The sequence below is a fragment of the Mastigoproctus giganteus genome, chromosome 4, assembly GCF_048544385.1.
Source record: "Mastigoproctus giganteus isolate SK-2022 chromosome 4, ASM4854438v1, whole genome shotgun sequence".
Lineage (NCBI taxonomy): Eukaryota > Metazoa > Arthropoda > Arachnida > Uropygi > Thelyphonidae > Mastigoproctus > Mastigoproctus giganteus.
In genome coordinates this window covers 22690311-22710125 of record NC_143578.1, presented here as the reverse complement: position 1 = coordinate 22710125, position 19815 = coordinate 22690311, and the positions used below count along the sequence as shown (strand labels likewise).

The window sequence follows — 19815 nt, the reverse complement described above, 5'->3', positions numbered from 1 at the left end:
AATTTGAAACAATAAAAAAAAAGAATTCTGTTCAATCAATTTGTTTCTATTTTCAATTAAATCAAAAAAAAAATTTTAGAATCCTTTAAAAAAAAAAATACATTATGCAAGGAAGATTTTCAGGACAATAACAATATAATATTGATGGTTTTGGGAGAATTTTTTTTTTATAAAAATTGCTATTAAAATGTCTAGTAATTTCACAAATTTCTTTTTCTCCAAATATAGTAGTATTAATGCAACTTTTCATTTAATTTCTGTCTGATCACAAACATACGCGAGTTCTCTCATAAGGAGAAATCATAAAATATACTTGCATACATATCACATTTTGTTGGTTTGGTATATATTTAAATGTAGAAGTTACAAAGTTTCATTAGAAGAGTTGATTTTTAAATAATTCTTATTATGAGGTAGATATATTTTAGGGCCAGATTAAGAGCCGTTTTTCAATATCCAAAATAGGTATGGTCTTTCAGTTTTGTTGCCTAATTAAAGCAATTAAAATAAAACAGAAGAAAAAATTATGCTGCATAGGGATGAGAGCATCACGTCATTTTATATTTTTTTATATGTAAATCAATCGCCAATATACATGAAATTTACACTTAGGTACTTGAGCAAATATCAGTCTTCAACAACGAAGAACAGTCCTCAGTTAATTTTTTAACTTGATTAGGTGCTCGATAATTTTAAAGAAATATTGGAAATTTAAAAAAAGGCAACTTAAAAGCTGTTTTGCTCATCATCAGATGATTTTAAAAAAAAAAGGAAAAAAAAGTGGAATGCCACTCTGTTTTAAATTTCAGTAATGTAATATACATCCAATGTAGTTTAGAAATCTAGACAATCAAGATTTCCAAAATAAAAGATATTTAAAAATATACAGTTGTGAAATGTCAAGGTGATAATAAAAGTGTGCAGAGAGTCTATAACTGTGATTGGCATTAAATTACGATGATAAATATTAACATTTTTCTTTGCAACTGCATTAACATTTGCCCAATTTATATGCAACTAACTACACTAAAAAAACATTTTAATCTAAAATAGCATTTCTCTATATCTATAAAGACAAAATAAGAGAGAGTCTTAGTTAAAAATATAAAATCTCTATACAAAGATAACTTCAGTGGATCAATTGTCTATCCCATATTACCTATATCTAGCTATAACTGAACGAAAGCTAATCTTGGATAATTCTGAATGCCTTGGTTACTGAAAGTTCCAAATATAAATAAATGCATGAATTGCAAAGCAATTATAACCAGAAAAGTAACATACACACAAAAAAAACAAAAAAAACACCCAACATCTATACAAAAAATGCCAAATAAGGAATCATAGGCTGTGGCATTAGACAAGAATACAAAAGTTCAAGAGGATGGTAAATGTTCGCTAGTAAACATAAATATAATTCAAACTTTTATTATAAGAATCCTCATATGCAAATGTCCTCATATATCATATGAGATTATCTCGAACCACAAGTGATTATGCTTTTTTATTTTTCTTTCTTTCTATTTTCCTTTTTCTTTTTTTTTACAAGAAATAAATGAAAAAACTCCCATCTTTTCTTCTAAAAGTAAAAAAATATACAGACTGAAAATATTATTAGACATCACTAACATTTATTCTGGTTACAGTTTAAAATAAATAAATGACAAAATCTCACTGGTTACCACCACTACTGTTACACAGATCACACTATACATAATACGCAAACAGATATTTTGAACTTCTAAAAGTTTTCTTCAACAATTATTTTTAATATGGAAGTCTGCAAATGTGCATACTACAAACATTATAACAATTACTTGAACATCTACCTGACTCATCACACAATTCAAGTAATCAACAATTCTACAGTTCAAGGAATCAATAGTCCGACACCATGTAAGAGTTATATTGAAAACAGGTGACTAACTTGATGTCTGCATATATGTGTGTGTATGTATATATATGTATATATATATATATATACACATTTTTTGGCTTTTGCTAACAAGACATGTTAAGGGATATAATTTAAAAAAGAAACAAAGTGTGTGTATATATTTGTATTCAAAAGATGTATTTTATTAAATAAACATAGGAAATTCCACCCAAACTAGTGTAAAATTTTCAAAGTATGGTCACAGAAATATGCATATTCTGGACGGAACCATCTACATGAAAAATTCTTTCCTTATCTGACGTTTTAAAAAAAGGCAACTTTTTTTCAAACAGCATTAATTTAATTTTATACATACATTAAAAATTGAGCTTGTAAAATTAAGCTTGCTTCTTCAAATGTGAATATTCCAACAATCTAAAAACCTCAAAAAGCTTGCTACCTTTACTTATGTTCAAAATGCTTGTGTGCAGAGTGCTGAGCACTGACAAGTAGAAGAAATTTCTCAATGCTAAGCTTTCTCTTCTACAATTATAAAAATTACTAAGTTTTAATAAATTGATACTTATTGTAATATCATTTACCTACAAAGTGCAAAATTCTTAGCAATACATACATGCTACACAATTTATATGATTACTTTTATAGCTCACAAATGACATACTGCAGGATGCACAGAAATGCTACTTCACTGCCTATGCAAAAGGATTATTGCTTTCAGGAATTAATAAATGAATTCCATTAGTTATTAAACCACACATCACATTTTAGGTACAAAAAAAAAAAAAAAATTTAATTAAAATTTGGGTGTAGTAAAGAAAGTAATAAAACAAGGGTATTAAATAAAATTTCCTTAAACTTATAAAATACCTACTTTTTTCACTTAAGAGAAGAGAGACAGATGAAACAACAATGAACAAGATACCTTAACATTATGTATATGTACATATTACGTTTGATGACATCCAGCGAGGCCAGTTAATGTAACATTACATCATCGGCAAAACTTTCAGGGTAGCTGCTCTTTAGCTTCAGCAGGTTCTGGATTATTTACCCTAAAATAAAGTAAGAATTTTAAAATTGCATTTAAATTTAATTAAGAAACAATAATTTATTATAAAAATGAATCTGGATAAGAATCCTTTGTCTTAATTCCAAACTTTTAGTACTGCAAGCTTCAGTTTACATTATTGAAGCTGAAGTTCCAGTTCTTGTGATACTTTCATAATACTTAGCCCAATACTGATCATATAGAGGGATACACTTTACCTCAGAGCCACAAGTGTACCTTTCAGGGACAGCAAGAGGATTGGATATCTACTTTTAAATCATCAAAGTAACCAATGACAAAGACATATGAATTGAAAGGAGTACCCTAGTGGCCAGCAACACATCATTTTGGTATCAAAGAAGATTCTTCATTTTTTTTTTTTTTTTTGTATTGTTGTAATTGATGACATGGAAAAGTCCTTTAGTAAGGTGAGTTTCTATTACTTCAGTTTTGTGAGTAAGATTAGACAGTTTCTTTTTAAAACTGTATTAAAACTATTAAATAAATTAGGAGTTTCTCATTCCCATATAATAGCCATTGCAATTTTGGTAAAAAAATAAATAAATAATAAATTAAATGAGAAGTATTCATATACAACCATGTTATCAGTTTCAAAAATGACATGAACAGTAGAATATTCATTCCAGGCATTCCTCCATTTACAGTTTTCATTTTTTTGGTGAATCCAAGCAAAGTCCCAAAACTCTGACAACTTGAAAACAAGGAAAGGAAAATAATTTATTATTTTCCCCCATTTAAAGTTTTATACAGATTTTAGGTGTTATTTTAGTTCAGTAACATAACTAGAGAGAAGCTGTAAGGTCTCTTTCAGAGCTGCTCTTAGTTATGTCTCTGATCAATTATTAACTGCTGATACTGTTTATAACTGACCAGAAAATTCCCATCTACAACTTTTCCATTGTTATATAATAACTGACAGTGATAAAATAGTGTGCTTACATTCTTGTCTGACCAATTTGATTGGATACTATGATTGGATGCAAAAAATAATTTTGATATCATATACTTGGATTTCAGGAAAGTTTTTCATACTGTTGCACATGGAAGACTGCTGTACAAATTGGAGCGGTATGGCATTAAGGGTAAGTTGCTACAATGGATAAAGGGATGGTTGCGTGGGAGATGACAGAGAGTGGTAATCAACGGACACTGCTCTTTGTGGACAATGTTATTAGTGGCATTCCCCCGGGTTCAGTGTTGGGGCCCATTGTGAATAAATGATGATACCAAAGGTTGTTAATGACAGTATACTACTCCAATTGGATCTAGATAAGTTGGGCAAATGGGCTGAGAAATGGCAACTGAAGTTTAACATTGACAAATGAAAATTACTGCATATGGGTACTACTGCAACTGTGCAGTACTACACTCAGGGAAGTGGAGTGTGAAAAAGACCTGGGGGTAATAGTGCAGTCAGATATGAAGTTCGCTGAGCAGTGCAGATGGGCTGCCAGGGCAGGTCATGGAGTCCTGTCAATGATATATAGGAATTCTGCTAGCAGGAACTGGAAGGTGATTATCCCATTGTACAAGGCAATGGCCAAGCCACACCTTGAGTACTGTTTACAGGTCTGGAGGCCTCATTTTAGGAAGGATGTAGAGTTGCTAGAACAAGTACAAAGAAGAGCAACAAGATGGTTGAGGGAAACAAAGGGGTGCTCTTACCAAGAAAGGCTTAAGTTCTGCAAATTTCAGCACCTGAAGAGTAGGCACATGCCAGGTGATCTGATTGAGGTGTATAAGGCCTTGAATGGGTTGAGCAAGCTGAATGCTGATGGGATTCTTCCTCTTGCTCAGATTAAGAACCTGAGGGGGCATAGATTCAAATTGAGGAAAGACAGTTGTAGAATAGATGTGCTGAAATTTGCCTTTAGCCAGCAGGTAGCTGATTGGTGGAACAGATTTCCATCTGTTGTGGAAGTTGATAGCCTAAATAAAAAAATTAAGGCTGAGCTAGACAGGCATTTGGAATGAATGGAGGGGTGAAATGGGAGTTTTTTTTGGCTGATGCTGCATAAGCTTGCTTTGTTGCATTGTATGCCTCTACTAATGCTAATTCTAATTTACAAAACATTATGAAATGCAAACATTATAAACAAAACAAAAATTTTTGTGCTCTCTCACTAAGGCTACACATAGCGGAACCCAAAATTTAAGGTTTTCCTGCATTTAAGATACAGTTTTGTTGTTGTAGACAAAGACCCATATAAGTAATGTATTCTTTTTCCTTGATTTAAAATTTTACCCAGATACATTTCAGTTCATAAACACCTAAAAAGCAGTTCTGAGGTGTCCATTTTTGGTCAAATAATCTGATTGATATTTCTGTAAAAATCTGCTTTAACCTTTTTAAAGGAGTAAATTTATAAGCACTATGTGGGCCAGAGTAAGGAGTGATTTTTTCATTAAATTTTGAAATTTCACAAATAAAAATCTGTATATAAATGCTTTTAAATATGAATTTGTTCTTGTTGTGACTTGGTTGCCCAATATTAGAATAAAATTATTTCAAACATCAAGTCAGAATAAAAAAGATAATAATAAAAATAAAAATATTGAAAAAATAATCATAAAAAATGTCATTATTTAAATTTTATGCCTCAAATGATATAATACAATCTTCTGCCTCTATTTATGTATTGTGCTATTATATAATTTGTTTAGGGCAATAGCCTCAAGTTATGAAGAAGTTAACTAATGTATAGGTTAGTGCTATAGCATCATGTTTATGCATAGCCAACTACTAAGTAGTTACAAAATTGACATCATTTAAGTATGTCTCTTATTGTGAATGCCTTCACAATGAGTTGGCATGGTATTACACTACCTCAAATAAGTAAGCTTCTCTATTAGAGAAGGTTACTATTACTTCTCTATTAGACTATCACCACCACACTTTGGCATCTTCTTCCACAGTGTACAGTTCATGTGTACAGTTTATATGTACAGTGTATTTTCTGTTAAAATTTACATCACTTACATCTGTTCAATTTTAATTCCTGCACTAATTGCAACTTGTAAGGCTTTCAAAAGTAAGTGTTTCTAGAGAATACAATAGCCTGCCATTTGAGGCATATTAACTTCTTCATTTGGACTTTACTGAAAGATTTCTTTTACAATACTAGTGTAAGGACAACCTAGACCCTTCTCCTTGCAGATAAAGTCTTTACTTTCGAATTGCTTAACAACAATTGTAAACTGACTTATGTTGTAGTGGATCTTTTTGTAGCATGTAAGAAAGTTGCCCTGGCCACTATTCACAAAATTTGTTGTTGATGACCAGTGCTGATGTGCTATATTTGGCCAGTGTATGTTGTGGCATAAAAAGCTAAAACAGGGAAAACCAGGAATAAATCACAGACAGATTTATTTGCAAATGAGCCACTCTATAAAGTACTGTACTAAGTAAAAAACAGGTTAAGCAAACATAATTTTCCCTAGAGAAATAAATATCAAAAAGGGGAGGTTGCAACCCAAGCTAGACTTTTATAATGGTACATTTTAAATATACATATTTTTGGCTGTATTTTTAAATAACATTAAAAGCTTTATTTGTACTTTCTGTACTTTATTTGTACTTAAGTGACAAGTTGATCAAGCATTCTGAGTATGCAAATGTTCAATCAATTGACCATTTAAACACATACACAATATGAGAAGTGGGATGCTAGTCACAGTAAAGGTAAATCTTCAATCATTAATATTCATGGAATTTCTTTCCAGTGAATCACTAAAACCAAATAAATTGCAATGTCATTTAGATATTAAACAATATCAATTTAAGAATGATATGCAATTTTTTTCCTTCAGTATCATATGAAAATATGTCTTAAGTTAGCACAACTGACATAAGTTTCAAATATTTTGCAGTGCAGGATCCCCTGTCCCAGGTTTGGGTTGATAAGTGTTAATTGTTAAAATGGGTCACATTCACAAATAAAGCTGAGAATTGTTGTTCTAGAGTATCTTCATTCACAAAATAAGTTAAAAACAGATATAGCACAAATGTCGTAAAGATGACATTAAGAATTTTTTGTTTTATTTATTCATGAAATCAATAACAAAACCATTATTAAAACAAAGTGAAAGAGGGTTGGCTAAAGAAAAATCAGATGTATAAATTTTAAATCAATGATAAAAGAACCAATTTAGGAACTCCATTCACTCCAAAAATAGTAAATTGAGTGTTTATATTTATAATGATCTTCAAGTGATTACCAATGAGTGAAATGCCTATGAATATTTAGATTAGATTAGAAAGTTTTCTATTAAATCAAATATTTATTTAAAATCTTAAAATATTAGGAAAGGGAATCACTTACAAAGAGGCTGACAAGGAAACTGGACAGGTCCTTTCAGGAAGATATGGATTAAGTGGAGTTTGGAATGGAGGACCAATGGAATTCCACATATTCTTGCCACCCTACGAAAAAACATTTTTTTTTTTTAAATAATAACATAAAATAAGCATGAAAGTATAAACCAAGGGGTTAGCAAAAATTCATATATATAATTTAAGCTTCCATATTTACCAGACAAATTACACAGTTAGGAAAAAAAAATTATCAAACTAAGCTATATTTCATAAATAATAAATCTCCATTTTATTTAGCATAGCCATTACAGCAGATGAGTTTAAACTTCATTGTAATTGTTTTACTGCAGCTGATAAGCTTGGAATAACAGTTAACAATGTGCTATCAACTTTTTATAGTAGTATATAGACTTGATTTTGCAGTATCATACCTTCATGTATGTTACTCTAAGTGAGTAAGTTAGGATAACAAATAACATTTCTTCTCTTCTAACATAAATTGAACCCTTGCTTGGGTTCAGTTTATGTTTTGGAAGGCTGGCGGGAAGATCCTGCATTTTTACCACTATCCAACTCCTCATAAATACATTTTTTGTTTGTAAATTGCATATATTCTGTAGTCACTTGTAAAAATCTGCAGGATGAAAAACTCAATTTCTGAAATGGAAAATCTGAATTTCTGAAATGGAAAATCTGAATTTCTAGAGGAACACTGTGTAATCTTCACAAGTGCTAACTCAGCCATGTTTTGAAAATAACTTATAAAAGATTATTAAAAAGTAATGAAGAAGTTCAAGAGACAGCACTCCAGGTTTTCCATTCAACCTCTTAGTTATTACTTCCAGCTTACACGAGTTGTATATTTTATTCCATTTTAATATTTGGTTTTACTGCATATATTTTAACATTTTAAATCTTGTGTATATATTAATACAAATGATAAGGTCTGGGTCTCTTCCCAGTATCAAAATTCTGGGCATTGAATTCAATCCATTAACCTTTGGTATTTCCCATATATGATGCCAAAAGAAATTGCTTTACTCACAAACCAGTGGCAGTTATAGTCTGAACTATATACTGAACAGCTATACCCGAACATTATCTATTCAAATACAGTGATATAGGTTCTTTATACCAAATGGCTAACCACTGACACAGTCTCAGAAATCCTTTAGCCTTCAGTCTGGCCCAGTTTCCAGGGGACCATCTGCAACAGGTAGTTTTTCTTGAAACAACTTCTGTGTTATTCCAATCTTTATTCAGTGGTCAAAATTTCTCTCAAAAAACTTGGGGAAAAAACTCCACATATTTGCAAATTTCGTTGGTATTTAGATACTTCATGCATATATAGATTAGCAGTTTTTAATTTCATTAATTTAAGGCAAAAAAGTACCAATTCAACTGTTGTTTTTCTCTGACCTGCATTAGGCTTGATTTCTTTCACTAACATTAATTCTAGTTCCCATGTTTACCATTATCAATTCTTTCTTGATTTTTGTAGGCCTGAAGACAAGACAGTATTGTCTTTAAATATGGCCTAGTCATTAAGAGATGTATTCAAGTTTTTCAATAAAGATTTTTAATCCTATTTTTCATGTGACATAAGTGTTTTATTATCATTAATTTTAATCTTCAAGATGCTAAGCCATATAATACTCTTGTTCCAACTTATTAACTTATAAGTTGCTGTTATAGTCAGTTCCCGAGGCAGTAGGATGGACGAGTATTCAAACGTTGAACTGGCCGACATGCACCTCGCGTATGGAGCTGCGGACTGTAACGGGCGCGCCGCTCTGTGCTTGTACCAGGAACGTTTCCCGCATAGGCGTGCTCCTCATCATACGATTTTCGCACGTGTGCACAGAAGGTTACGTGAAACTGGTTGTTTCACGAGAGGTACCATGAATCGAGAGCGAACGATGAGGATGCCAGACAATGAGGAGAATGTCCTACGTACTGCAGAAGGCAATCCGAGTACGAGTACTCGAGCGATAGGTCAATGATTGGGTATTTCCCAATCCACTGTATGGAGAATACTGTCAACAAACCAAATGAGTTCATACCATCTGCAACGCGCGTCCAATCATTGGAGCCTGCGGATTATCCACTCCGGAGGACTTTTGCTACTTGGTTTCTTCAACAGAAACGGTTCGCAAATGCTGACTTCCCGCGGGATCGCTGTTCACGCGACCTCCCGTTCAATGTCCTCTACCGCATGACGAAGGCATTTCGGACCCTGCAATGCTATGTGATTCCGATTCGTCTTTGTGCCCCCTACACCTCCTGAAAGTTTGCGCATTGGTAGTGAATCACCCTGTATATGCAGCTAAAATACAAAGTTTTCCACACATCCCAGCTGGAAATATCCCAATGATCTTCAGTGGTTTTGTTTTTATGAAACAAAACCCAGACCATAACCTTCAACTTAAAGAAGTCTCGCACAAGTGGAATATGAATCTAAGTAACACTCACAAGGATACCACTATCCTTGAACCACCATGAAAGAGCCTGACCCATCACTGTGAGCTATCCTTTATCCAGTGGGGTAGGAATGCACTACCATATCATAACTTCTAACAAATGCATGCTTCAGAGAATCCAGATCCAACATTTCCCCATCTCCTTCAACCTATATGTGGTACTACTAGTACTAATATTGACTAGTCCACTACTAATACTAATATGAAATAACACTAATAATACAATACTATAATATAATAATAACTAGTACTAATACTAGGTGGTAAATGACTATCATCAACCTGTGCAATACACCACTTTACGATTGGAGGCATGAAGTGGTGAAACTTTGCTCTGGACTATAAGCAGTCTCCAGAGCAAGGTATCTGGCATTCCCTGCTAACCCTTGCACAGTACTACTACTAATACTAGATGGTGGTAGATGACTCTCATCAGACAGTGCAATACCACCACTTTGCTTGCTTATTGGATGCTTGAAGTGGTGAAACCTATTAAACATAGGATAACAGAGCAAAGTTTCTGGCATCCCCTCCCTCCACATCTTCAGCCCATGCACAGTACTAAGTACTATGGATTTTGATACCTTTTGTGTTTGGAGTTTTCATTAAAAAAAAAAAAAAAAAAAAAAAAACATTCCTTTCACTTGGTCTAGATTGTCTGAGATGTATAAAAACCTTGAATATACTCTCCATCTCCACAGACTTGTAGCAATTGAACCCCTTAAAAATGTTGCCAAAATTCACTCTTCTATTACTTTCCCTTCCATATGGGATAAAATTGGCATAAGAATACCTCCAAAAACTCCAAGTTGAAACGTGCCTTGTTCCCCTTGCAAAACAGAAAAAAAATCACTTTACAGGTTCTTTTCTTAGCCAATGATTAAGTAAATAATTATGGCAATGATCTCATTTTTTATAGAATAAGGAAATAATACTCTAAAATCACTACTGATATTCTTTCTGGTGAAATATCCATTTAATGGGTGATCAAGAAGACAATATTTATTTCTAGGTGGTTTTTTTTTTTTTTTTTTTTTTTTTTTTGTGCAGAAAACAGCTGACTTTCTTGCATCATATGGCCAATACCAATACTAACTTTGGAGCCCATTTTTCAATGTTTTCTCATTTAAATTACCATGAACAATATTGAAAATACATGTATGTGGGATGCTGAGAATTTCAGCTTTTTCCAAGTCCAATTTGATAATAAGAAAGTATCATCTAGTGCAGGGCTTCTTAAACTTTTTTCATTCACGACCCCATTTATGATTGCGAGTTTCTTGGCGACCCCATATAAATATAAAAGAAAGATAAATTAATATTTTTTGATAATTTATTTATTAGGTAACAATATACATATACATATGAAAATATATAGTTTTAGAATTCGTTTTGAAACATACAAAAATCTAAAATTAAAAATTGCACAAAAAATTGTAAAATTGTATTTATTATAGTTACAAAAATTATATGCCCTATTTTTCATCAAAATTGCATTTTTTGCAATAACATAAATAAAAGGGGATTCTGACCGTCTTAGTTCGCTCGAATATATTCGAACGCAGTCGTTGAGTGGTAAGTATTAAATTAAAATTAAAGTAAAAAATTTAATGAGATGGATGTGCCTGTTTTTTATTGCATAACAAATTAAATCTTGGTGGAATATTTGACACTGCTGGACATAAGACCTCTTCAACATTTTTTAGCACTGAACGATACTGGGATTTAATATGTGTTAAAGCTGAGAAAGTAACTTCACATAAATATGTGGTGTTGAATGGCAGAAGTACATTTAACGGCATATCAGCGATTGTGGGAAATTCAGTTCTAGTTCCGATCCAGAATTCAGTCAAGGACTTTTTTTTGAAATTGTAGTTTTAAGTTTGAGTCACTCGAAAGCTCAGCAAATTCCTCTTGAGCTTTAAGTGGCAGGTGATCAATCTCACTTAAGCCAATCCAAAACGGCTTTTGAATCCAAACTATTTTTTGGAAATCAATATTTAATATAAAATATGTACGGAACTGTGTTTCTAGCGCTTTTAAGTGATCTACAATAATTTTTGCAATAAAAGTTTTACAATGAATTTTCTCGATTATAAAATTGTCGACACTGGAAAACATTTCGAACGAATTTTTTTCTACCCTACTTTTCCAAATGTTGATCTTTTTGATAAAACTTTCAATTTTATCATTCGAAGTAAATATATCGCAATTTTTTCCTTGGAGAGACAAGTTGAGATCATTTAATTTCGCAAAAATATCTGACAAATAACACAGCTTGGATAGCCATAAGTCATTTTGAAAAAAAGCAGCAAGTTCACATTTTCGTTCGGTTAAAAATATTTCGATCTCGTCCTTTAATAGCAATAATCTTCTTAAACTCTGACCTCTTGACAACCATCTTACTTCTGCATGTAATAATAAAGTTGTGTAGTTGGAATCCGTATCCTTACAGAGATTTGAAAATAAGCGGCTGTTAAGGGCATGGCTCTTAATAAAATTTATAATCTTAACAGCATCCTGAAGCACATCGTTCAATTCTGGTGCTAATTTTTTTGCTGCAAGGGCCTCTTGGTGAATAAGGCAGTGAGTAAAAGTTATATGATCATAATGAGCACCTTAAAAAAATGATTTAAAACCAAAATTTTTGCCGGTCATCGCTCTTGCACCATCTGTGCATATTCCACAGCAATTTTTCCATTCTAAACCTTCAGTTTTTAAAAATTCGTCAACTTTACAATATATGTCTTTCCCTGTAGTATGGTCTTCCATAGGACGACAAAATAACAATTCTTCCTCCACGCTTTCTTTATAAACGTACCTGACATATACTAACAACTGAGCCAATTTAGTAATATCAGTTGTTTCGTCCAACTGAATTGAAAATTTTGGGCTTTCTTTAATTCTTGTAATAAGTTGCACTAATTGGTCCTTGTTAATATCAGAAATTCTATTTGAGACAGTGTCGTTCGACAAAGGAATTTTTCGAATATCATCACCATATTTACTTCCATGTAGTATTTCTACCATTTTAATAGCAGCAGGTAATACAAGATCTTCTCCAATGGTGAACGGCTTTTTATTTTTAGCAATACAGTATGAAACTTCATATGACGCTAGTAAACATTTTTCACTAACGGTTATAAATTTTTCAAAGGATTTTTTTTCTTTATTTAAAGATTTATACAGTCTTTCAAAATATTCTTTTGGTTTATTGACATACGAAACATGCTTTGATTCAAGATGTCTTTTTAATTTTGATGGTTTCATACTCTCCGGAGCCAATAATTCATTGCAGATCAAACAAAGAGGTTGTTCATTACCCTTACAATTTTGAAATGTAAAGCCAAATTGAAGAAAAGACTCATCATATTTTCTTTTTCGCACACAAGATGCCTGTTTTTCAATATTTTGTCCTGCCTGAGAAGAGTTTGTAGCATTATTATCTGCGTCATTGCTATTCTTGATCACCTGCCACTTTAAAGTTCAGCCATTTATCCATGGCCAAAAATTATTTTGATCCAAAAATACAATAAAAATATAAAAATAACATATTGCAAATAATAATTGATTTATTAATTACCGAATAAAAACTAAAATCTCGTTACGGCGGAACACTGACAATTGACTACACTAGAAGAGCGTCAATACTACACTAGTTCATGTTACAGTCAGTGTTATTGAATCATAGTCTCGCTGCACGTGTGCGCGTCCATTCCTCCCTTTGTTTGTGTGCAGGTGTGTGAGTGTGACTCTGCACAAATACACATCTAGATGTTATAAAATTGTGTATTTAAATATTTGACATTAAAATCTCTCGCGACCCCAGAATTTTGCTATGCGACCCATAGTTTAAGAAGGCCTGATCTAGTGCATTTTACCATCAAATTTTTTTTGCCATTGTAACAGAAATAAGTCTTACTGACTTTTCATAATCTTTAACATAAAAATCTCACTTTTTGAAATGGGCACACAAAAAATTACATGATACGATGATTAAAAGGTAAACCTGTAAGTAAAAAATATTAATTTTTTTACAAAATTTGGCATGTATAAAGTTTCCAATTTTACTATGTTACAACCAGAACTTAATAATAACCACAACTATGGTAGGCTTAAAAATTACAATATCCCCTGTTTTTTGCAAATAAAATACCAAAGTGCTAAAGCAGACAGTGAGAACAATGATTTGAATGATGGAAAACTCCCAGAATCAGGAAAAAATACATTATAAAATTTTGCCTGCTTTAGAGAACTGCTAGCTTTTGGAATGCCAGCTTAGCATTGTTTGGATTGTATTGAATTACATGGTAGAGAGGTAGAATTGTAGTAATGCCAATCCTACTAATACTCACCCTCTGCTTGTGGTACTTGAAAAGATGGTATAAATAGACACACAATGTCATTCCCATAACAACAGCCATAACACCAAACACTGCTGTTATTATTCCAATCCATGCAGGGAGTCTATGGATAAAAAAAAAAAAAAAAAAAAAACTAGTTATCTAAATTACAACAGTTTAATATATTTTAAGGAAACAGATTTAGCACAATAATTTTTCGACTGAAAGCAACACTAATATCAAATTCAGAATGATAACTACTATAAATCAGAACTATACATACATACATATAATTTTGTTTATTAAGCAACAATCTGTTAAATAAAACAGAAATTTTAAGCCAAAGCAACATGCTTTGATCCTCCTGTGGAGATGTTATATACGGTAACATGTATCCAATGAATAAATTCAAAAATTTATCCTTACCACAAAAAAAAAAAAAAAAAAAAAAAAAAAGATAAACAAAAATATATATGAAATATATGCTCTAACTAGACCCTGTTATTGATTACATTTGGGAAAGAACAATTTTGAGTACTGCTAGCTTTTGGAATGCTGAAATTGCAATGTTCTGTATGTACTGAATAACATGGTGGGGAGCAAATTTGTAGCACTGCCACTCCTATTAATACTTACCCATTGCCAGTGGTACATGAAGAAATGGTATAATAACACAGAGTTGTTTTAGAATGAAGGTGCATACGTTTGGTATTTCTGTAATTAATTAATTATATTGAAAGTCTGTTAGAAGGTCAAAAGATTGTATGTTATTATCTGTGGGCAAAATTAGTGACACACTGATAATTAATATGCAACTCAAGGGTTTTGCAGTCCTGCAGATGTTAACTAAAGCATCAGGCTGACATAGTGCATTTCAATAATTTGTTTATAAGCAATTTCAATACATCCATTTGATTGAAAGAAAAAATAAATATTTGAAGATTTTTCTACAGTTGAATCTCTCAATCTGTTAACTGTTATGACTGGCTTTGCATTATTTCTCCAACTGGGAAAATCCAGAAAACTATCCAAGAGCTGGTAAATTGAGAATCAGTAGTGATAAATGATGCAAGGAAGCAAGCAAGCTTATACAGCATCAGACAAAAAAAAAAAACACAACACACATTTAACTTGCAGATTGACCATTTGTCAAAGCAAGAGATCAGATCAGAGTTAATTATGTAGGCTGGAGATTTCTTCTTCGAAGCATAAAAATTTATACTGCACTCCAACCACGTTGGGTAATTCATTAGGAGATAATGAATTATCTTCGTTATCTTCTGCAGCAGCATGTTCGAGAGGCAACCAGAGAGGGTAATACTCTTGATCTGGTTATCAGCAGTGATCATTCGTGTATTAAGAATTTGCAGATAAAGGAACCACTAGGTGGCAGTGATCACAGTGTACTGATGTGGGATTTACTTAAAGATATAATTACCATCGGGGGTAAAGGAAAGGGTTTTTGCTTCCGTAAAGGTGAGTACAGTGGTCTCAGACAGTTTTTAAATTCTGTACAGTCGGATCAACTGACGATGTTACCAACAGTAAATTCAAGGAATTAATCGTGGAAGCTACTAAAAGTTTCATACCTATTAAGAAATATTGTTCGAGGTTTAGGCCTAAATGGTTATCAAATGAACTAATGAGACTCGTGACAGAGAAGAAAAATGCATGGGATGCATATAAATTATCAAGCGACTCAGAAGCCTATGGCAGATATAAGCTAGTCTGTAATCAGGTCACAAAGGAGGTTAGGCAGATTACGAGAAATCTTTGGCAAAGGATGCTAAGAAAAACAGCAAGGATTTCTTTACTTATATAAACTCTAAAAGGAAGGCGATGAATCTGATTGGTCCACTTAATATCGATGGTTCGACTGTTGATGATCCTGCTTAGATAGCAAACAAACTGAATGAGTATTTTGCATCTACATTCACACATGAGGAGTTATTAAGGTTTGAAGATGGCAGAAGGTTATCAAATTGTAGCAGGGTGCTTAATGATTTTGTAATAATTGAGAGCAAAGTGGAGGAGAAATTGTTGAAGTTAAACATAAGAAAAGCACCTGGGGTGGATGGAATCTATCCAGTTATATTAAAGGAGGTGGCAAAGCAACTAAGCAAACCCTTAGCCATAATTATGAGAGCATCCTTGGACTCAGGGGATGTCCCACGGACTGGAGATGTGCAAATGTATCCCCAATTCACAAAGAGGGATCGAAGGGTGACATGAGTAATTACAGACCAGTTAGTTTAACTTCTGTTCCTGGTAAAATAATGGAGTCACTGGTTAAAGATGCATTGCAGGATCATCTAGACAAGACTGCAGCAATAATTCAGACACAGCATGGGTTTGTTAAGGGAAAGTCTTGTGTGACAAATTTTATAGGATATTATGATGTGGTTACAAAGGAACTGGATGCAAAAAATAATTTTGATATCATATATTTGGATTTCAGGAAAGCTTTTGACACTTGCGCATGGAAGACTATTGTACAAATTGGAGCAGAATGGTATTAAGGGTAAGTTTCTACAATGGATAAAAGGATGGTTGAGTGGGAGAAGACAGAGGGTGGTAATTAATGGGTGCTGCTCTTTGTGGACTAATGTTATTAGTGGAGTCCCGCAGGGTTCGGTGTTGGTCCTCTATTGTTTTGTATATTTATCAATGATATTGATGAAGGTATATCAGACTTAGTGTCGAAGTTTGCAGATGATACAAAGGTTGGCAGGGTTGTTAATGACAGTAATGGCACTGTGCTACTGCAACAGGATCTAGATAATTTGGGCAGATGGGCTAAGAAGTGGCAACTGAAGTTTAACCTTGGCAAATGTAAAGTACTGCATATGGGGAGAAGTAACCCCAGAGAAACGTACCAACTGTGTGGTACAACACTTAAGGTGGTAGAAAATGAAAGACTTGGCTGTAATTGTGCAATCAGATATGAAGTTTTCTGAGCAATGCAGACAGGCTGCCAGGGCAGGTCATGGGGTTTTGTCAATGATATATAGGAATTTTGCTAGCAGGAAAAAGGAGGTGATTGTCCCTCTGTATAAGGCAATGGTCAGGCCACACTTTGAGTACTGCGTACAGGTCTGGAGGCCTCATTTTAGGAAGGATGTAGATTTTCTTGAGTGTGTACAGAGAAGGGCAACAAGATTGGTGAGGGGAATGAAGGGATTCTCTTACCAAGAGAGGCTTAAGTTCTACAAATAGCAGTGGCTGGAGACTAGGCACCTGCGCAGTGATCTGACTGAGGTGTATAAGGCCTTGAATGGGTTGAACATGCTGAATTCTGATGGGATCCTTCCACTTGTTCAGATTACAAACCTAAGGGGGCATAAATTCAAATTAAGAAAAGACAGATGTAGAACAGATGTGCGGAAATTTGCCTTTAGCCAGCGGGTGGTTAATTGCTGGAACAAACTTCCATCTGTCGTTGTGGAAGTTGATAGGTTAAATAAATTTAAGGAGGAACTGGACAGGCATTTGGAGGGAATGGTGTGATTTTTTTTTGGCTGATGCTGCATAAGCTCATACACTTGCTTTCTTGCATCACATGTCGCTGCTGCTACTACTACTACAACTAATCATTAACAAGATTTTCAACTTAGTGGTCATTAGTCATGAATTAATCATAACAGTTTCCATATCTTGCAATTCACACAAAGTATAAGGCTTATTATAATACATTCACTAAACAATTCATGTAGGTATATAATAGACATCATGTAAGCAATGATAAGCAATGGTATCTTTATTTTCTGTAATTAGTTGGCATGCAGAAACATTTCACCAAGCAACCATAATCTATCTATAGATAAATGAACAAATGGATTAATAAGAGCACTATAATTGTGTGTGTCTTTCTGAAAATGTAATTTCATCACCCTAGTTTGAAGGATAAAAAACTAGATAACTAACGGAAATGAGGTATAATAGAAGAACAAGTGAATTTCAAGTGATGAGGAATGAAATAAATTATGTAAATCAAAATTAATAATATAATAAAGGACAGTCTCGACAAGAAAGCAATGACCTTCAAAAAGAAGGAACCTTTCTATACTAGTTCCTCTGCGTTGGTCAGCAAAACCAAAGCATTTTTCTCAAGACAACAAGAACATGTAAATTCAAGCAGCAAATACTACAGCCACTTTCTTTACCAACTTAATTTGCAAATATTTTACTTCCTTGCTTTGTTTCACTTATGTTACTTGTTTAAGTTCATTTCTTAGTGTTGATAATAATATTTCCTACGTTAATTCTTATGTTATTATTTTATTTGTTATTTATTCTCCAGTAGAAGACTAACGTAGTAGAGATTAGGTTGAGAGAGATAAAATTTCACATCCTATCCTTTTCTTTGATATAAATATAAGTAAATCTTAATTTTTATTAAATTTAAGTCTTTTAATACCTACTCAGAGCATATTTGGAATATATGCCTTAAGGATTCTTAGTGAAGAAACCAAGCAAATGTGAAATTTTAATACAAAAGAATACTTACTTATGAACCTCCCATAAATTTATTTACTAGAAAGATGTGCAAGTGGTCTTAAATTTCATTTTAAATGTCATGTAAAACTTTAAATTTGCTTTAATTATTCACTAAGAGTAACTTAAGGTAGTAATGGCCAAACCCTTTTTTCATTGTAGAACGTCAGAACAAAGTTACTGGCGTCCATATATACACTATCTTGTAACATGTAGTGGGATATATTGCCTGTGGAAAGTAGTAATTCCAGAGGTAACATAATAGATAAGTGACAGTACTAGTTAAAAGTAGTATATACAAAAGTTGTGCACACCTAATGAAAGGCAGACAACAGAATGGCACAAGAAAAGGACCTGTCTGCCCCCCTCCTTGTAAGAAGTGAGATAGCAGGTTATCACAAGTTGTCCATTCACCAGACAGCACAAAGAGTGGAATTCCAAAATGCAACTTGTAAATGTCTGCTAACTGAAGACAGAAGGTAATGTAACTATTCATACCAAGTGAGGAAGGCCAACATTATTAATAGGTCCAGAGCATGTCAACAACTGAAATGGATAAAAAGGAAATTGCAAAGGCATCCACAACAAGTTGAATTGAGAGACAGCAGAAAGAATGAGAATAAGTGTAAGGCTATCAACCATAAGAAAAACACTTCACAGAATGGGTTAACATGATTGTGTAGCTACGTGTATACCAAAGCTGTCTCTTAGCAATGCAGATTACTGCCTATCCTGGTGCAGAGAACGGAAACACTGGACATTATAGAAGTGGCAGAATATAATATGGAATGAGGAATCATGGATCCACTTAGGCATGGCATGCATTCAAGGAACGGTTTCACCTAGACTATATTATACAAACAATGAAGTTCAGTGACAGTATACGATTACAGGTCTGTATTATGTGGTTTGGACTTTATCAACTGGTTGTCATCAACAAAATGACAAATGTATGTATTGTGAAGTGCTTAACTATTCTGGCTTACATAAACTGCAAAAACTGGAAAAGAGTTATATTTGTCCCAAAATACACAGGCACAGAATGTGGTTAACCTGTCACTTCCAGTCCAGAGCCCAAATTTGAATCCAAAAGAATGCTTTGGGATATTTTGGAACATCATATGTGAGCCAAAAAGATGTTCTATTTCGAGCAGAGAACTAGCTACAGCCTTACAGAAGAATCAGAGTAAAGTTCCAGCTGCCACATATCAAAACCT

General features: G+C 33.2%; 1 protein-coding gene across 1 annotated transcript in view; it reads right to left on the bottom strand.

The window, feature by feature from the left end:
* Nucleotides 1-2707: 2707 nt before the first annotated feature.
* LOC150086461 (uncharacterized) overlaps nucleotides 2708-19815 on the bottom strand; it is a 38018-nt gene continuing 20910 nt past the window's right edge. The window contains exons 3-5 of the mRNA XM_090371398.1: nucleotides 14117-14228; nucleotides 7289-7389; nucleotides 2708-2949 (exon numbers count right to left, since the gene is read on the bottom strand). Of these exons, the coding sequence (XP_090227524.1) occupies nucleotides 2904-2949; nucleotides 7289-7389; nucleotides 14117-14228 (259 nt within the window). The 3' untranslated portion in view covers nucleotides 2708-2903. The remainder of the gene's footprint in view (nucleotides 2950-7288; nucleotides 7390-14116; nucleotides 14229-19815) is intronic.